Genomic DNA, 14,136 nt, shown 5'->3' with positions numbered 1-14,136 from the left:
GCAACGCTATTGACTGGATAAAGATGGTGTGAAACCTTTACTCATCCATGGACTTGGGCTCTACTGTCTATCCTCCCTCCCATCAAACCCCAACTCCCGATCTTTTTGATTACTGTTGTTTGCGACCATCTCTTTCTGTTCTGGGAAATTTGGCGATGGATGACTTTTGTTCTTAAACCATCAACTTGTTTAATTATTTGTAACATCAAAAGAATCAACAATCAACATTGCTTTTCTTTGGACCCTTTTCCTTCTAATGCTCTGCATTAATTGGATAGTTTCTGATAAGAACAATGCTATGGAGATGGACCCTTGGAATTTATACATGATTTTCTCCATCAACTTTTACTTAAAACAAGCACATACAATTTTATCAATCTTTCAACCGAAAGGACAAAAGATGTCTATCTATGGAGTTATTGTGAAAGCATTTTACATAGTTTTTTATTGGATAAGTATTGTTAACTAATCTTAAAAGTTCATAATTTGTTAAAATCTGATATTTTTGTAATCCTTGCAGTTTCTCAAAGTTGGTTGCCATTAATTACAGTTTGGTGTTTTACTGCTGCCATATGGAATGGAATGGAATGTTGCTGCTTTTTCTGAAGTTGTCAAAGTTGGCCTCCTGCTTCTGTTTCATATAGATGTCTCAAGATTCATTGCCTTCTGAAACATATAGACATATTCAAGAAGACTCAAAGCTCAAACTTACAAAAAGTCAAAGCTCAAAAGTCCGTGTTGTTTTTTAACTTTAAAATCCTTGGGGAAAGAAGAATTGATGCTATTTATGTAATATTTTTTGTCAAAAAGATTATTACAAATGATTAAAGATAAATATCTATATTATATGTAAGAAAACAAATAGATCAAATTATAAGAGCATGCTCTTCTCCTTTTTGTGATTGTAGATGTATAAACAGTTTTAGCAAATACAAAGTATTAAAGATGTTGTTTATCAGCTAATAGCATTTTGACACCGTATAAACTGATTGAAACACTTGTTTTTTATAAATTCTATTTTACACTTGTTTTTTATAAATTCTATTTTGCCACCGTGTAAAAACTGCTAATGAACACTTACATCAAAAAGCATGTGTGTGTGTGTGTGTGTGTTTCTAAAAAAAAAAAAACACAAACCCAAAACATCCCTAAATATCTGTCTGTCTGTCTGTCTGTGTGGTTTTTAGCAGGATTGCAAATAAGTTGAGTATGGATGCAGCTTTCTGATGACCAATATAGTTAGATATGTGTAAAAAAAAAGAAATTAAGTGGTACAAAAACGTATCCATAGCCTCCTATTTTTACATGAAACAAGACACGCATAATTTGGATTTTGTTTAACCAAAAAATGGAAGTCACTAGGTGGTTGCAGCTCCTACTGAATCCGCAAGCTCTTCCAGTAATTCCCTTTGCTCCATAGAAATACAAGACTGCACCCACACAACAACAACAACATAAATAAAATCATAGATTTTGAAACTGGAAATTAATTTAAATTAGCTAACCTGAATTGCAGTCTCAATGTCACCATCAAGAAATGAAGTGAGCTCGAAATTCATCTTCAATCTGTGATCAGTAACCCGGTTGTCCTGTTTAAGGAATAAAGATTTGTTAAGACTACAACAACTTGTGTGTCATTTTCAAAAAAATATTAAAAGAAATTATAATACCTTGTAGTTGTATGTGCGGATCTTTTCTGAGCGTGCACCACTACCAACCTGAGATTTTCTTTCATTTCTTTGAGACTCCTGTTGTTCCTTTAGTTTGATGTCATACCTACAATCAAAATTCAAAATTCAAAAGAAAAAAAAAATCATGGATTACTAATTATTATTATTATATATTTATAATTGGATTATTATTATTATAATTTCTTACAGTTTTGCTCTTAACATTTGAAGCGCCCGGTTTTTATTTTTAAGTTGACTCCTTTCTTCTGTGCAAAAGATTCTGATTCCAGTTGGCTTGTGGAAAAGATCCACTGCTGTTTCAACCTTATTCACATTCTGACCTGCAAAGTAAAATCAAAAATCACATGACTCAACTCAACCGAACCAAAATAGCAACCTACTTTTTTCATTACATGAAATATTATATTATTATTATTATTATGTTTGTTGACTTAATAATAATAATAATAATAATAATAATAATACCTCCAGCACCACCAGACCTTGCAGTCGTAAGTTCAATTTCTTTTGGATCAATCACCACATCCACCTCTTCAGCCTGAAACCAGAAATCACTGATTATAAAAGCTAAGCTGACGTGGCAGTGGCACAATCATCAATCTACCTCTGGCATGATGGCCACAGTGGCGGTTGATGTGTGAATACGACCTTGGGCTTCTGTTTGAGGAACACGCTGAACCCTATGGACACCTGATTCATATTTCAGTTTACTATATACACGTGCACCTTTCACTTCCATCACATACGTCTTGAATCCTCCTCTTTCAGCCTTATCATTATATTAATCAAAACACTTCCATCTCAAACTTATAAAATGCAAAAACAATATGTATGTATGTATGTATTATACCTCGGAGCATGAAAGTGGGGTGTATTTCAATGAGTTTCTTTCAGAGTACCTCTGGTACATACGAACCTATATTATTATATGAATTCATAAGTTAGCATGCATAAGCATATATTATTAATGCCCAAAAACACATCTCTCATCTGACCCATGTTATTATTATTATTGTTATATGTTTCTATGCAGTACCTACAAGGTCAGCAGCCCACAGTCCAGCCTCTTCGCCACCTGTACCAGCCCTAACTGCAAAATAACAACAACATTTTATTACTTCAACATTTTACCAAACCTATAGTTTATAGTATTTGCTAAATAACACACCTTCAAGCAATATGTTCCTAGAATCCAAAGGATCACTTGGAATCAACAGCATCTATCACAACAGACCAAGTATCCATCAACACTACAGCAACTAATCAAAATCAAATTCAGACAATACCTTAAGTTTCTCCTCAAACAATTTAAGCTGCTCAGATAAAGATTCAATTTCAGAAGCTATCATCTCAGCCATCTCTTCATCTACATCGGCATCTTTTGACAAAACTGACAAAGAAAAAAAAGGTAACCACTTGGCAAACAGATCCAACTCATAAACAGGGACAACATAGTGAACCAAACCTTTGGACTCTTCAAGTTGTTTCTCACACTCCTTGAATCCTTTGTATGTTGCTACAACCTACAAGTTCAAAGCATTTGGCAATCGTGGTTGAAAGAAGAGCTATTTGGGTGTGTATGAATTATGATGTACTTCACATTACCTCATTGAGTTCAGACATAGATTGTGCCAGCTTTTGGTACTCACTAGGATTTGAAACCACATCCGGATCTGCTAGCTTAACCTATGTCAAGATTGTCATTAACATAAATATAATGAGGGCATGAAATTTTTAGTCAAAATATAGATAATAATAACAATCTAGAAATGTCAAAATAAATATGTGCAGACTGTTTCCAACAGCTTTTGTTGTGCTAGAAACAATATCATTTATCTATATTTGCACCAAGGTTTTCCTCTACTTTTGACTCTTGTACACCTACTGCCCATTACAGGTTAATAAATACTACCTATTACTCGACAGCCTTTGGTATGAATAGCTTCTCTATTACTGCTCATAAAAGCCATTAAAAAAATCGGGACCCTCCTGCTACACATTAATAACATGAATCTATTCTCAGGGATTCTGAAGAGACTCGTTTTGACATTCATTCAACACAGTACTAGTTGACAGCTAGCTCTCTTTAAAAGCATTTCTCCATTCTTTTTCTGGTGGATTTCTTCTTATCCATTTGCGTTCTATTTCGAAGCATTGTTGTGCTTAAACAACTGACAACGCAATCAGTTCTGCCCTAATTCCCGGAAGAATATACATAAACATATGATACTTTGACACACAGATGCATCGAATGATAACATAGAATTACCGATAGTTCTTTCCAAGTTTTCTCAGCTGATTCGAGTTTTTTCAGAAGATAAGGCTCCTAAAATCACCACACAAAACACAAATATCAATAACATAGACCAAATAATCAACAAACCCCTATCTTCTGCTTCTAAAAAGAAACATCAAACAAAATTCGAACTTTACCGCCATGCAAACGATTCTCGTAAGAGGTTTGTGATATCGCAAAGGCCGAACGGATAAGAACTTTTGCGGTAGCTCGAAACGAGGGCAAAATTGTGATGAAATTGAAGAGATGCTTCGAGTCGTGGTCATTTGGATATTCATGGCTAACAGAAACACCATTACTGGACACAGAGCTCTCTTGTGAGCCGTCAATGGCTTTGAACGGATAAAGTGAGCTCCTGGCCGGATCCAGTACGGATAAAACTTGGATCCGAACCCGGTACTAGTTATGGGCCGTCGCATACAACTTTGCTTGGACTATGGGGCCGGTAGCCTATTCATCGTGTATTCGTGTAGTTGTTATTCTTTCGCATAATCGCATTACAACTTACAAGTAAAGACTTGATTTTGATAAGCTCACTAATTTCTTGTCATTTTAAGAATTTTTCTTAAAATCACATTATGTCATTACGACAATCTTCTCAACAAAAAATACCATTTAATTATAAGATATACCAAAATATATCCCTATTTAAAACAAAATATGTTAGGTGTAGGAAAAAAAATCAAATGTTCTAACTCAAACAAGACTACTATTACCAATGTTCTCAACATAGATATCTTCGATGCATTATACCAAACAAGGAATGTCCTTACCAATGCTCCCAATAAATTTATGTTTGGTCACGCAAAAGGAACTCCAAATTTTACTCAATCAACCATACAATTAAATTATAATTTATACCAGTATATATTATACCTTTATAACAAATTGCAGCAAATTTAAAACGTTCTACTCAATCAAGAATACCATTAATAGTGCCGAAAACAAACACATGTTCGGTATCTAGGAAGAGACTTCAAACTTTTTATTGTTCTAATCAACCAAGAATATCAATACAAATGCTGATAACAAATATATGTTTGGTGGAAACCAAATAAACATTTATAATGAAATTTATCATATGATACATTGTCAAGTATTCTAAAATGCTAAAACCAAACTCATTCGTCAATGACATCTTAAATTAACCTACACAATTGCAAACTTCTGCGGAGAATCTAACAATCCACATCCTCTTACTGAATCACCACCATTATGTCGTTTGTCTCTTTTAATGGAATCGTCGTTATCAATCACAAAATTGGCATGCAGAGACAGACGATGTAATTTTCATTAATAACTTATATCTATATAAAAAATTAACAAAACATTCAGCCAAAAATACACACCTTATGTATTAGACTATGCGATATTTATTATAAGTGTATAGTTAGAGGGATAAATGTGTAACTTAGAGGCTTATATATACTTGTGTAATTATCATTCAGAATACACAATACATATACAATTCATACCATATTATTATGGTATCAGAGCCAGCCGAAGACCTCACAAAACCCTAGAATCTGTCGCTGCCCTCTCCTCTCAAAATCACTGTTCACAAAGGCATTGTTCACGAGACTACTGTTCAAGCGACTACTATTCACGAAGGTACTGTCACGCCCTCTTCTACCTCCGATCAACGTCACCTCTGTTGCTTCTATAAAGACTCTCACACATTTTTCTTCTAAAGATAAAACAACACACAACTATCGCAAATTCAGCTTTACTCTATCTCCTACAAACTATAGGAACTGGAAAGCTATGATTCAACCTTTTTTCCTCACCAATGGCTTACTCGACTATATCGATGACACAATTCGTCAACCCACTACCACAATACCATCAACAGAAAAAGATGTTGCACCCATTCCTAACCCTAGTTACTTGATCCGGTTGTCGAATGATACCTACATCTGAATGTTACTCATGTACACAATTTTTGAGGCTGCCTTTCGACATGTATATGGTACAACTTCTCATTATCTCTGGCTATATCTGGAATGAGCATACGCCCCATATAAATCCTCCATAGAATATACTCTTAAGACATAACTTCTTAAAATTGAGATGAAAGGTGATGAGACCTCTACTGCCTACCTTACCAAAGCGTAGGAGTACTCTGCCGCATTAGCAAACATCGGCAAACCAATAGATGAATAAGATCTAGTGATGCTTGTTATTTTAGGGTTACGAGAAGAATACTCTCGCCTCAAGTTCACCTTGCTTGGCAGGGAGAACCCTATCACCTTTTCAAATCTGTATGGATTGTTGGGTGATCATGATTATTTACTCCGAAAGAATACTCCATCTCCACCATATATGCAGGCCTTTAAAGCTACCATATCAAATTGTCTGTCTTCGATTTATCCATACACGTTGCAGTCTCTTCAACAATTTATGGCTCAATTAGGCCTCAACATTCACCCAAACACACCACATGCTCTCTATTCCAACGAAACTAGTAACGACAATTCAAGCCACAGTCGCAGTAACTACAACAATCAGGATCGTGGAGGACACGAAGACAACTACAACAATAATCAAGATCGATCTCAATGTGGTAAAAGTCGCAATCAGTTTTGTTGGGTCTCAAATCAGAACATGGTGTATGGGACCTGTGTAACGTCCTAAATATTACTAAGTGAAATTTCATTTTAAAAGCCAAAAGAAACATCATTCATTCATTTCAAACCCATCAGAACGCGATAATGTATAAAATAGTGATCAGAATACAAAGCATGTCATAAAATGCGGAATGCTGGTGGAAGCGGTGTGATCATGTCAGGCCTCCCTTTTCGAATTGGAAGTACCTGTAACAATAACATAAAGCTGTAAGCACAAAGCTTAGTGAGTTTTCCTAAAATACGACATACATATAAATAAGCCCCACCCATAGCATAACGGGCCCCGCCCAAATTGCATACGGGCCTCACCCTCAGCATAACGGGCCCCACCCCAAATCTCATACGGGCCCCGCCCACAAATATATATCTAAAAATACATACACATACAAGAGTCACAAAGACAACAAGCACATACAGGCATAACAATAAGTGTCACAAAGACAACTATCATCCTACAAACATAAACCAGTGGGCCGACATTGGTGCCTTCGACTCATGAGTACAGTGAAGGAACTCACCTCTCAGATGATAATCAATTGTTACTGCTCTCCTTGATAGTTAAGACAAGTGCTACACCACACATAGATAGTCACACAAGGTAACTCTTAGGTGTTGTTTGTTTTTTCGAAACGAAAATGCCTGAAGTCTGCGGACCACCTCTGCAACTCTCTGTAGCTGAAGAGGGGGACCAAACAGCTACAACATTTATAAAAAGTCGGTTTGTTTTTTTAACCTTTGCAGATTGCTGCAATAAGTTAAAGGAAATTTTATAAATATGGTTTTAGTAATGTTTTAAAGAAAATTTTTAGTCGTAATTTTTGGGTCGTTAAATACGTGTTTCAGGTACTTCTCAGGATCACGAGAATGAACTGACTTGATTGTACATACATGAATTGGAGATATGTTTTGGAGGATCATGGATTGTGTTTTAAACAATTTATGAACATGTGTTTTTGATAACTCGATATTTGGGGGTTTTTGTGACTGTGTTAATGAAATTATTGTGATTTTTAAATGAAAATTTTGTTTGGAAATTTACGGTGTTACAGGTAGTTTAGGTATTTTGAGTTGATTAATTGAGATTAGGTCCTTGGTTTTGGTTAGGTGATCGTTGAGCTAATTTTCAGGACCAAGATTTATTCAACTTGCATTCAAAATGAGAGGTGTGTTTTCCTCATTGTACCCATGGGTCGAATGCACCAATGCCGACCCACTAGATTATTTATCTTGGTCGGGATAGTGATATGATAGTGTGACTGTTCAATAGACCCGTATGATTATCTGTATTTGCTGGCTCTATGTTTATGTTTATTTGTTGCATATGTCGACATGTTGTGTTGGGTTGAGGCGGTCTTGCTTTGTGTTGTAGGCCAAGACACCCGGGGATGATCGGATAGGTTGAAGGCCCTGTGAGGCGGTCCAGTCAGGCCGACGACCCATGGAGCGGTCCGGATAGGCTGTAGGCCATGCGAGGTGGTCCAGTCATTCTGAAGGCTCGTAGAGCGGTCCAAATAAGCTGTAAGCCCTGCGAGGCGGTCCAATCAGACTAGATGCTCATATTGTATGCTTGTTTGTTATGTGGTGTGCTAGTACTTTGGGGGAGCTCATTAAGCTTTGGCTTACTGTTTTAGTTTATCGTTTCATGTACTTTAAAGGATCGTGGGAAGGAAAATATGTGATCTTATGCAACTTCCTGTTTTATGTCTCCGGGTCTTGGGGAAAACTCTGATTTGAAATAATGTTTTTGAAACAATGACTCTTTTTGTAAACAATATTGATTTATGGTTGGTTTTGAAAATTTTAAATTTATTGTGATTTTTGGAGTGTTATACAAAAACGTCTGAAAATGCCACTCATGAGGTCTGGAGTAGCTCATACTCAACTAGATCAAGAATATTGGACAAAAGAACATAAAACTAAGGACTAACAAGATTTAACAAATCATTCACCAAGTTAAGAATTTTATACCTCCTGGAGAATGCTTGGGAGGTGCAAATTCCATATCTACAATGCTTGAAGCTTTGCAAGCAACACTACCAACTTATTCTTCCTTCAAAAGCACCCAAAACACACTTTTAGCTTACAAGGCACAAATATGGGATTAGGGTTTCAAGGGAGTCGTTTGGAGAGATGGAGGATGAGAATATAAATGATTTATGGAGGTTAATGTGTTTAAATAGGGCTCACACTACAGGGGAAGCCATATGTCACGACCTTAACATACATGTTTTTATGAAAATTTAGTTTAAATATGTGATATGTAGTTTTCAAGCGGGAAAGGTTATCACCAACAAAGAAATTAGAAAAAGCATACACGGTTCCCTCCTTCAACAATTCTTTCAAACTTGCGAATTAAAGCCTTCTTGATGGTAGTTGAGATACGGTTTCCATGAAATTATCATACAAACAAACGAAGAAAAGAACTATACCAATGCAAACCAAAGGAAAAAACTTATCCATGGTAGATTGATACATTCTCATTCATTAAAATTATATCAATGCTGTTCAATTCATATAAATTCAAGTAAACATGTTGCTTCCATAAACAAACAACACTTCCTTTGAACTTCAATCCATCGGTATGAACATTCAAGTCACTAATCAACTGATATTGTGAACCCATCTCAAAAAACCACAAGAGTTCCAACGGTTATATCTAACACAAAAATTATATCTACAATTGATACATCCCATATGTCATTTATACAAACAACTACCATCCTAGATTAATGAGTAGACACCTTAACAACATATGCGGTTATAATACAATTTAAATGCACAATAAATTGAATGACATATGAACAACCCAATATAGCCTCTAGAAGAACTTGTAAACGCAACCCACTCAAGGGCTTCCCCAATCGAATGACACATCGAAAAACGACTACTTACCAGAGGTTGTTTTTTTGTAAATAACATCGACTTAGACATGTAACCTGGCCTTGAAATATGATGTTTTTGATAACTCAACAAAATTCTTTTTTTGTTACATAGGATATAGATATCCAACCATACATCATTGGTCACATTACATGTTTGAACATCTAACTCAATGGCATATTCCGAAGAGAGAGCATATATTGGTTGGTTTATTAATTCCACATAATTAACAGAATTTTACAAAGATAGTTGTTTACGAAATAGATAGTTATAGTATAAAATATGGTCATTTGATGATATTGTACCTGCCATTTTGAGGTAGTAATTATTCCCATGGGTTCTTATATTTAAGTTATAGCATTATATCACAACTTTATAATTAAATCAGATATAAAAGTTTTAGCTTGACAAAATGAACAAAATTTGATCTAAAATAAGTAAAAATTTTAAATGTGTCATAATTTTTATGAAAAATATAGATACTCACCGAAAGAAAATACTCCGTGTTAGTGTTTTTACCGTATATATGCAATGAAGTTTTCGGAAAACGGATAGAAAGTAGTATATTTTATTTTGGGGCAAACATATGAGAGGAATTTACTTCATATTCATACATCCAATAATTAGAACTCCATAACCTAATGCAAATGACGGAATTGCCCTGTGAAACCACACATCTTTACTGCCGCACCAACACCAAAACAGTAAAGGCAGCCACAAGGGTTGTTTCGTAATTACCCAAACAGCAGTGTCGGTTACTCATCTTGTTTTTCTTTTTCCACCAAACAAAATCAAACAAATAAAGTTGCACTTGCAAATGCATAGAATCGAAGCCCTTCAAATAAAGTTGATGCAGTCAGAGCATACAACCAGCAAAATCACCACTTGATCGAGCTCCAGTTCCTCGATCATTTAAACAAATCAGCGAGCATTAGTCGCTGGGAGTGTGTGTGGCTTCGATTGTGAGTTGATTCCGTTGAAATCTTCGTGAGCTGTTGTAAATAGGAACTCGAAAACCTAAAATAAAATGGAGCTGTACGGACGGAGCACGGGGAGAAACGGGTCACAGACGGATCATACCCAACAACCCGAATGGATACAGCCGGGGACGGAGACGGGACTCGAAGGTAATGCTTCCACAGCTTAGCATTTTACAGTTCCAATTTTGACATTGTTAGAAGTTTTTTTTAGGGTTTTGAACAATGTACGAACTTTTTTGGTCTGTCTGTGTGTTTGATTGATTTTTTGTTTCCATTGGTAATTTGATTTGGGGAATGTATGTAGAATCGATGAGGCGGTTGGGGTTGTGGGGTGGAAGAGGAGGAGAGTTTTATCCGGAGCGACCTGGAACGGCGGATTGTGCTTACTATATGAGAACTGGGACATGTGGATATGGTAGCAAGTGCAGATATAATCATCCTCCAGATCGTAGTAGCTCGGTAACCCCTCCCTACTTGTTTGTTTTATAATCAATTATCATGTCCTGTTAATGATAAAGTGCATATTCTTTTTTCAAACATGATGTATTATTAACCACGAAAGCGATGTGTCTTGAACAAAAGACAAACAGGGTAAAAAAGCAAGTAACATGCATTGCATCTAACTCTATTCCTCCATGGACTGTAACTTTGAGCTGTGATATGGTTTTAGGCTGGAGGAGCTGCAAGAAGCGTAGGAGGGGGAGGAGCTTACCCAGAGCGGCCAGGAGAGCCTCCATGCCAGGTACTCAAACTTGCACATACATACACTGAAATTTGGATCTGTTTTTCTTTTTATTGATAGCGTTCCATCTGTTTATTTGTAGTATTATTTAAGAACAGGCACCTGTAAGTTTGGTGCATCCTGCAAGTTTCACCATCCAAGACATGCAGGTGGATCATTAAGCAACGTGCCACTAAATACTTATGGATATCCATTACGACCAGTAACTATTTCTTTTCTCATGCTAAATTCTTTCTTCTTCTTCTTCCAAAGCTTCCTACCTTAATTTTTGTTTTTTTAATGAAAACAGGAAGAGAAAGAATGCTCCTACTATTTGAAAACGGGGCAGTGCAAATTTGGTATAACTTGTAAATTCCATCATCCTCAACCCACTGGCGAATCCATGTCAGCATCGGCATCTGCACGTCCATTTTATTCGACTGTGCAGTCAACTTCACCTGAACAACAACAACAACAACAACAACAGTTTGTGGGGGGCCCAGGAGGTGGTTATCGGGTTGCAAGTGCAAGGCCTCCATTAGTTCCTGGTTCTTACGCCCCAGCAGCTGCTTATGGTCCAATCTTACTTTCCCCTGGCATGCTTCCTTTACCCCCTAATTGGAGTCCTTACTCGGTAAGAAACAATATAATTATTGGAGTATAAAACTGTGTTTTCTTCATTTTCTATTTCTACTTCTTCTTATAGTGTCAATAGTTTACGAGATGCAGGGACGTGTAAGCCCGGTCCTGTCTCCGGGTGCTCCTCAACCTCAGCCTGCTTCTGTCTATGGAGTCAATTCTTCTTTTGCAGGAGCAGGAGCAGGAGCAGGAGCTGGAGGACATTTCCGTCCTTTACCACCACCGTCTCCTGGCCCTAGTCAAACTGAAAGGGTGTTTCCGGAAAGACCTGGTCAACCTGAATGTCAGTACTACATGAAAACGGGTGATTGTAAGTTTGGAGCCTCTTGCAAGTATCATCATCCACCTGACTGGGTCTTATCTCAGGCAAACTGTATGCTCAGCCCCATTGGTCTCCCTTTGCGTCCGGTAAAAGCTTCTTGTATAAAAATAAATTATTAACTAAAAACAACAAATTACTCAAACAAACTCTTTTGTGGATGTGGATGAACAGGGGGTGGAGGCTTGCAATTTCTACATGCAAAACGGACACTGTAAGTTCGGGCGCACCTGTAAATTTGATCATCCGCTTCCAGGTGCAGTCACCTATGGTGGTCCATCAGAATTACCAATTCCTACGATTCCAGCCTCCATATCATTCTCAGAAAGGTCCAAAATGGACACCATGTTTACTCAGGGTCAGACCCAGACTGGGTCTTCACCTGAAGTTCAGATTTCCGGTCAAACGTCTCCTCAGACAAGGTAGTGGTGCTGCTGGTGGATTTAGATTATTCCACTTGCTACATTTGTCAGGTGTTACGTATAGTAAGTAAGATATATGTGGTGAAGTGTGTTTATTTATATTATTATTATTATTATTATTATTATTATCTGTATAGCAAATATTGATGCTGCTGTGTAATTTTGAATTTATGACACTTTTGGTTGCATTGAATCTGATCTGGGAATAAAAGGATGAGACAGAAGGCTGTTAAGTTAACTAACCATTTTTCTTACTTTTAAACTGTGTTTAATAATTTCCCAATTTGGTAGTGGGGATTGGGTTCCATTTTTGAAATTAGTTAACCATCTCAAATTCGATCAACTTAAAATACGTAATTCTTGGTGTATATTCTAATGTACGTTATTTATTTTCTTGAGGAAATGACGAAAATATATTATTTTCTTTAATAAAGTAAGCAAAAATTGAATTAACCAAAAATAATATTCGATCTAATTTTAAAATATAGTTCCAATTCAATCTAAAAATGAAATCTTTTTTTTATTAAGTTGGAAAGCAAATATTATATTCTACTGGTTACATCAGAACCAAACAAAATTAATTTAGTTACTAGTAAAGTTCAAAAGAAGAAATAAAAAACCGGTTATATAAAGGTAAAGTTAAAAAGAAGAGTTGTATATAAAAGCAAAAAGATTATTTAGTAAAGTAGAATTGGGGGAAAAAAAAATTGGGTTATAGATCCACCGAAGTGGGTAGCCTTAACCGGATGTGTGGTAACAGGTAAGCCCGAAGGCTGTTCCCGTCCCTGTCAGGGGAGATGCCAACCATCTCTCCTTCTTACGAACACGTCATATTGTCTTCCAGTTTAGTTAATAAATCCCTTTTTATTTTATCACAAATCCGATGTGGGACGCTTCTTCAAATGTATTTATCTAGAATATCAAGTTTCGTTAGCCGATTTGCCATATTTTCTAGCGATTTTCTCGTTTCTACCGAAGAGTCATCGATTTGAAGATGATGCTACTCCTTACTGATCCTTATTCCAGCAACTAAAGGTATAATTCTCTGTATTTTTTTTTGAGCGATGAAGAACCCTTATTTCATTCTTTGAGTTCGGAATTTGCATTTATCGATTGCTATTTTGTACATCATAGATGATTTAAGTTTGAAATTATTGACTGCTGCATTATATTGATAGACGATAGAAACGTACTGGTGTTATTGTGTTTTTTTCTTTTCTGATTTTTTTTAAGGACAATTTTGTAGATGGATTTGAAAGTTTGAACAAGCCTAAATTTGTACAAATGGCGATCATTGTGTCTCATTAGGAAAGTGAGACTTCATATATCAGTAATCTTCTGACCAAAAATGATGACGTGATAGTTGTTGCCATGACTAATGTTCATGGTGAAAACAGTTTGAGATCAACGTTTTGAGAAGTTATAAATTTTCCAAATTTATGTTGTTGCTTCAAATTAAAGTGGTACAGATGATGATGAAGATTATAAACTCGATCCTGTTTATTAACTGAGATTGTGATCTCATGTAGCTAAGGATTCTCCATTCATGATCTGTTAATTA

General features: G+C 36.1%; 2 protein-coding genes and 1 non-coding gene across 3 annotated transcripts; 1 reads left to right on the top strand and 2 right to left on the bottom strand.

The window, feature by feature from the left end:
* Positions 1–1,203: 1,203 nt before the first annotated feature.
* Positions 1,204–4,312, bottom strand: LOC111892798 (peptide chain release factor APG3, chloroplastic). The gene is made up of 14 exons (XM_023888844.3): positions 4,125–4,312; positions 3,961–4,017; positions 3,297–3,377; positions 3,157–3,214; positions 2,978–3,081; positions 2,860–2,911; positions 2,732–2,781; positions 2,542–2,607; positions 2,296–2,460; positions 2,157–2,229; positions 1,879–2,011; positions 1,671–1,776; positions 1,506–1,589; positions 1,204–1,430 (listed from the first exon to the last, which is right to left on the bottom strand). The coding sequence occupies exons 1-14, from the start codon at positions 4,281–4,283 to the stop codon at positions 1,359–1,361; spliced, it is 1,260 nt and encodes a 419-aa protein (XP_023744612.1). The 5' UTR covers positions 4,284–4,312; the 3' UTR covers positions 1,204–1,358.
* Positions 4,313–10,281: 5,969 nt separating this feature from the next.
* On the top strand, positions 10,282–12,813 carry LOC111892790 (zinc finger CCCH domain-containing protein 32). The gene is made up of 7 exons (XM_023888839.3): positions 10,282–10,621; positions 10,779–10,933; positions 11,145–11,216; positions 11,299–11,418; positions 11,506–11,829; positions 11,925–12,242; positions 12,328–12,813. Exons 1-7 carry the CDS (start codon positions 10,522–10,524, stop codon positions 12,577–12,579), a joined length of 1,341 nt encoding a protein of 446 aa, XP_023744607.1. The 5' UTR covers positions 10,282–10,521; the 3' UTR covers positions 12,580–12,813.
* A 462-nt stretch (positions 12,814–13,275) lies between these two features.
* LOC111893144 (U6atac minor spliceosomal RNA) lies at positions 13,276–13,402 on the bottom strand. Its single transcript, XR_002850806.1, has one exon. It is a non-coding gene; the product is annotated as a U6atac minor spliceosomal RNA (small nuclear RNA).
* Positions 13,403–14,136: the final 734 nt, after the last annotated feature.

This window comes from Lactuca sativa, chromosome 5 (genome assembly GCF_002870075.4).
Source record: "Lactuca sativa cultivar Salinas chromosome 5, Lsat_Salinas_v11, whole genome shotgun sequence".
Taxonomy (NCBI): Eukaryota; Viridiplantae; Streptophyta; class Magnoliopsida; order Asterales; family Asteraceae; genus Lactuca; species Lactuca sativa.
The sequence above is the reverse complement of the archived record's forward strand: the minus strand, read 5'-3'. Positions and strand labels throughout refer to the sequence as shown.

Excerpts from the sequence above, each read along its gene's own strand:
- LOC111892790 (XM_023888839.3), top strand. The coding sequence starts at position 10,522 with ATGGAGCTGTACGGACGGAGCACGGGGAGAAACGGGTCACAGACGGAT. Across the intron at positions 11,419-11,505 it reads ATGGATATCCATTACGACCA|GAAGAGAAAGAATGCTCCTA; the intron begins GTAACTATTTCT and ends TAATGAAAACAG. Across the intron at positions 11,830-11,924 it reads CTAATTGGAGTCCTTACTCG|GGACGTGTAAGCCCGGTCCT; the intron begins GTAAGAAACAAT and ends TACGAGATGCAG.
- LOC111892798 (XM_023888844.3), bottom strand. The coding sequence starts at position 4,283 with ATGGTGTTTCTGTTAGCCATGAATATCCAAATGACCACGACTCGAAGC. Across the intron at positions 4,018-4,124 it reads CGAGAATCGTTTGCATGGCG|GAGCCTTATCTTCTGAAAAA; the intron begins GTAAAGTTCGAA and ends TGGTGATTTTAG. Across the intron at positions 3,378-3,960 it reads AAACTTGGAAAGAACTATCG|GTTAAGCTAGCAGATCCGGA; the intron begins GTAATTCTATGT and ends ATCTTGACATAG.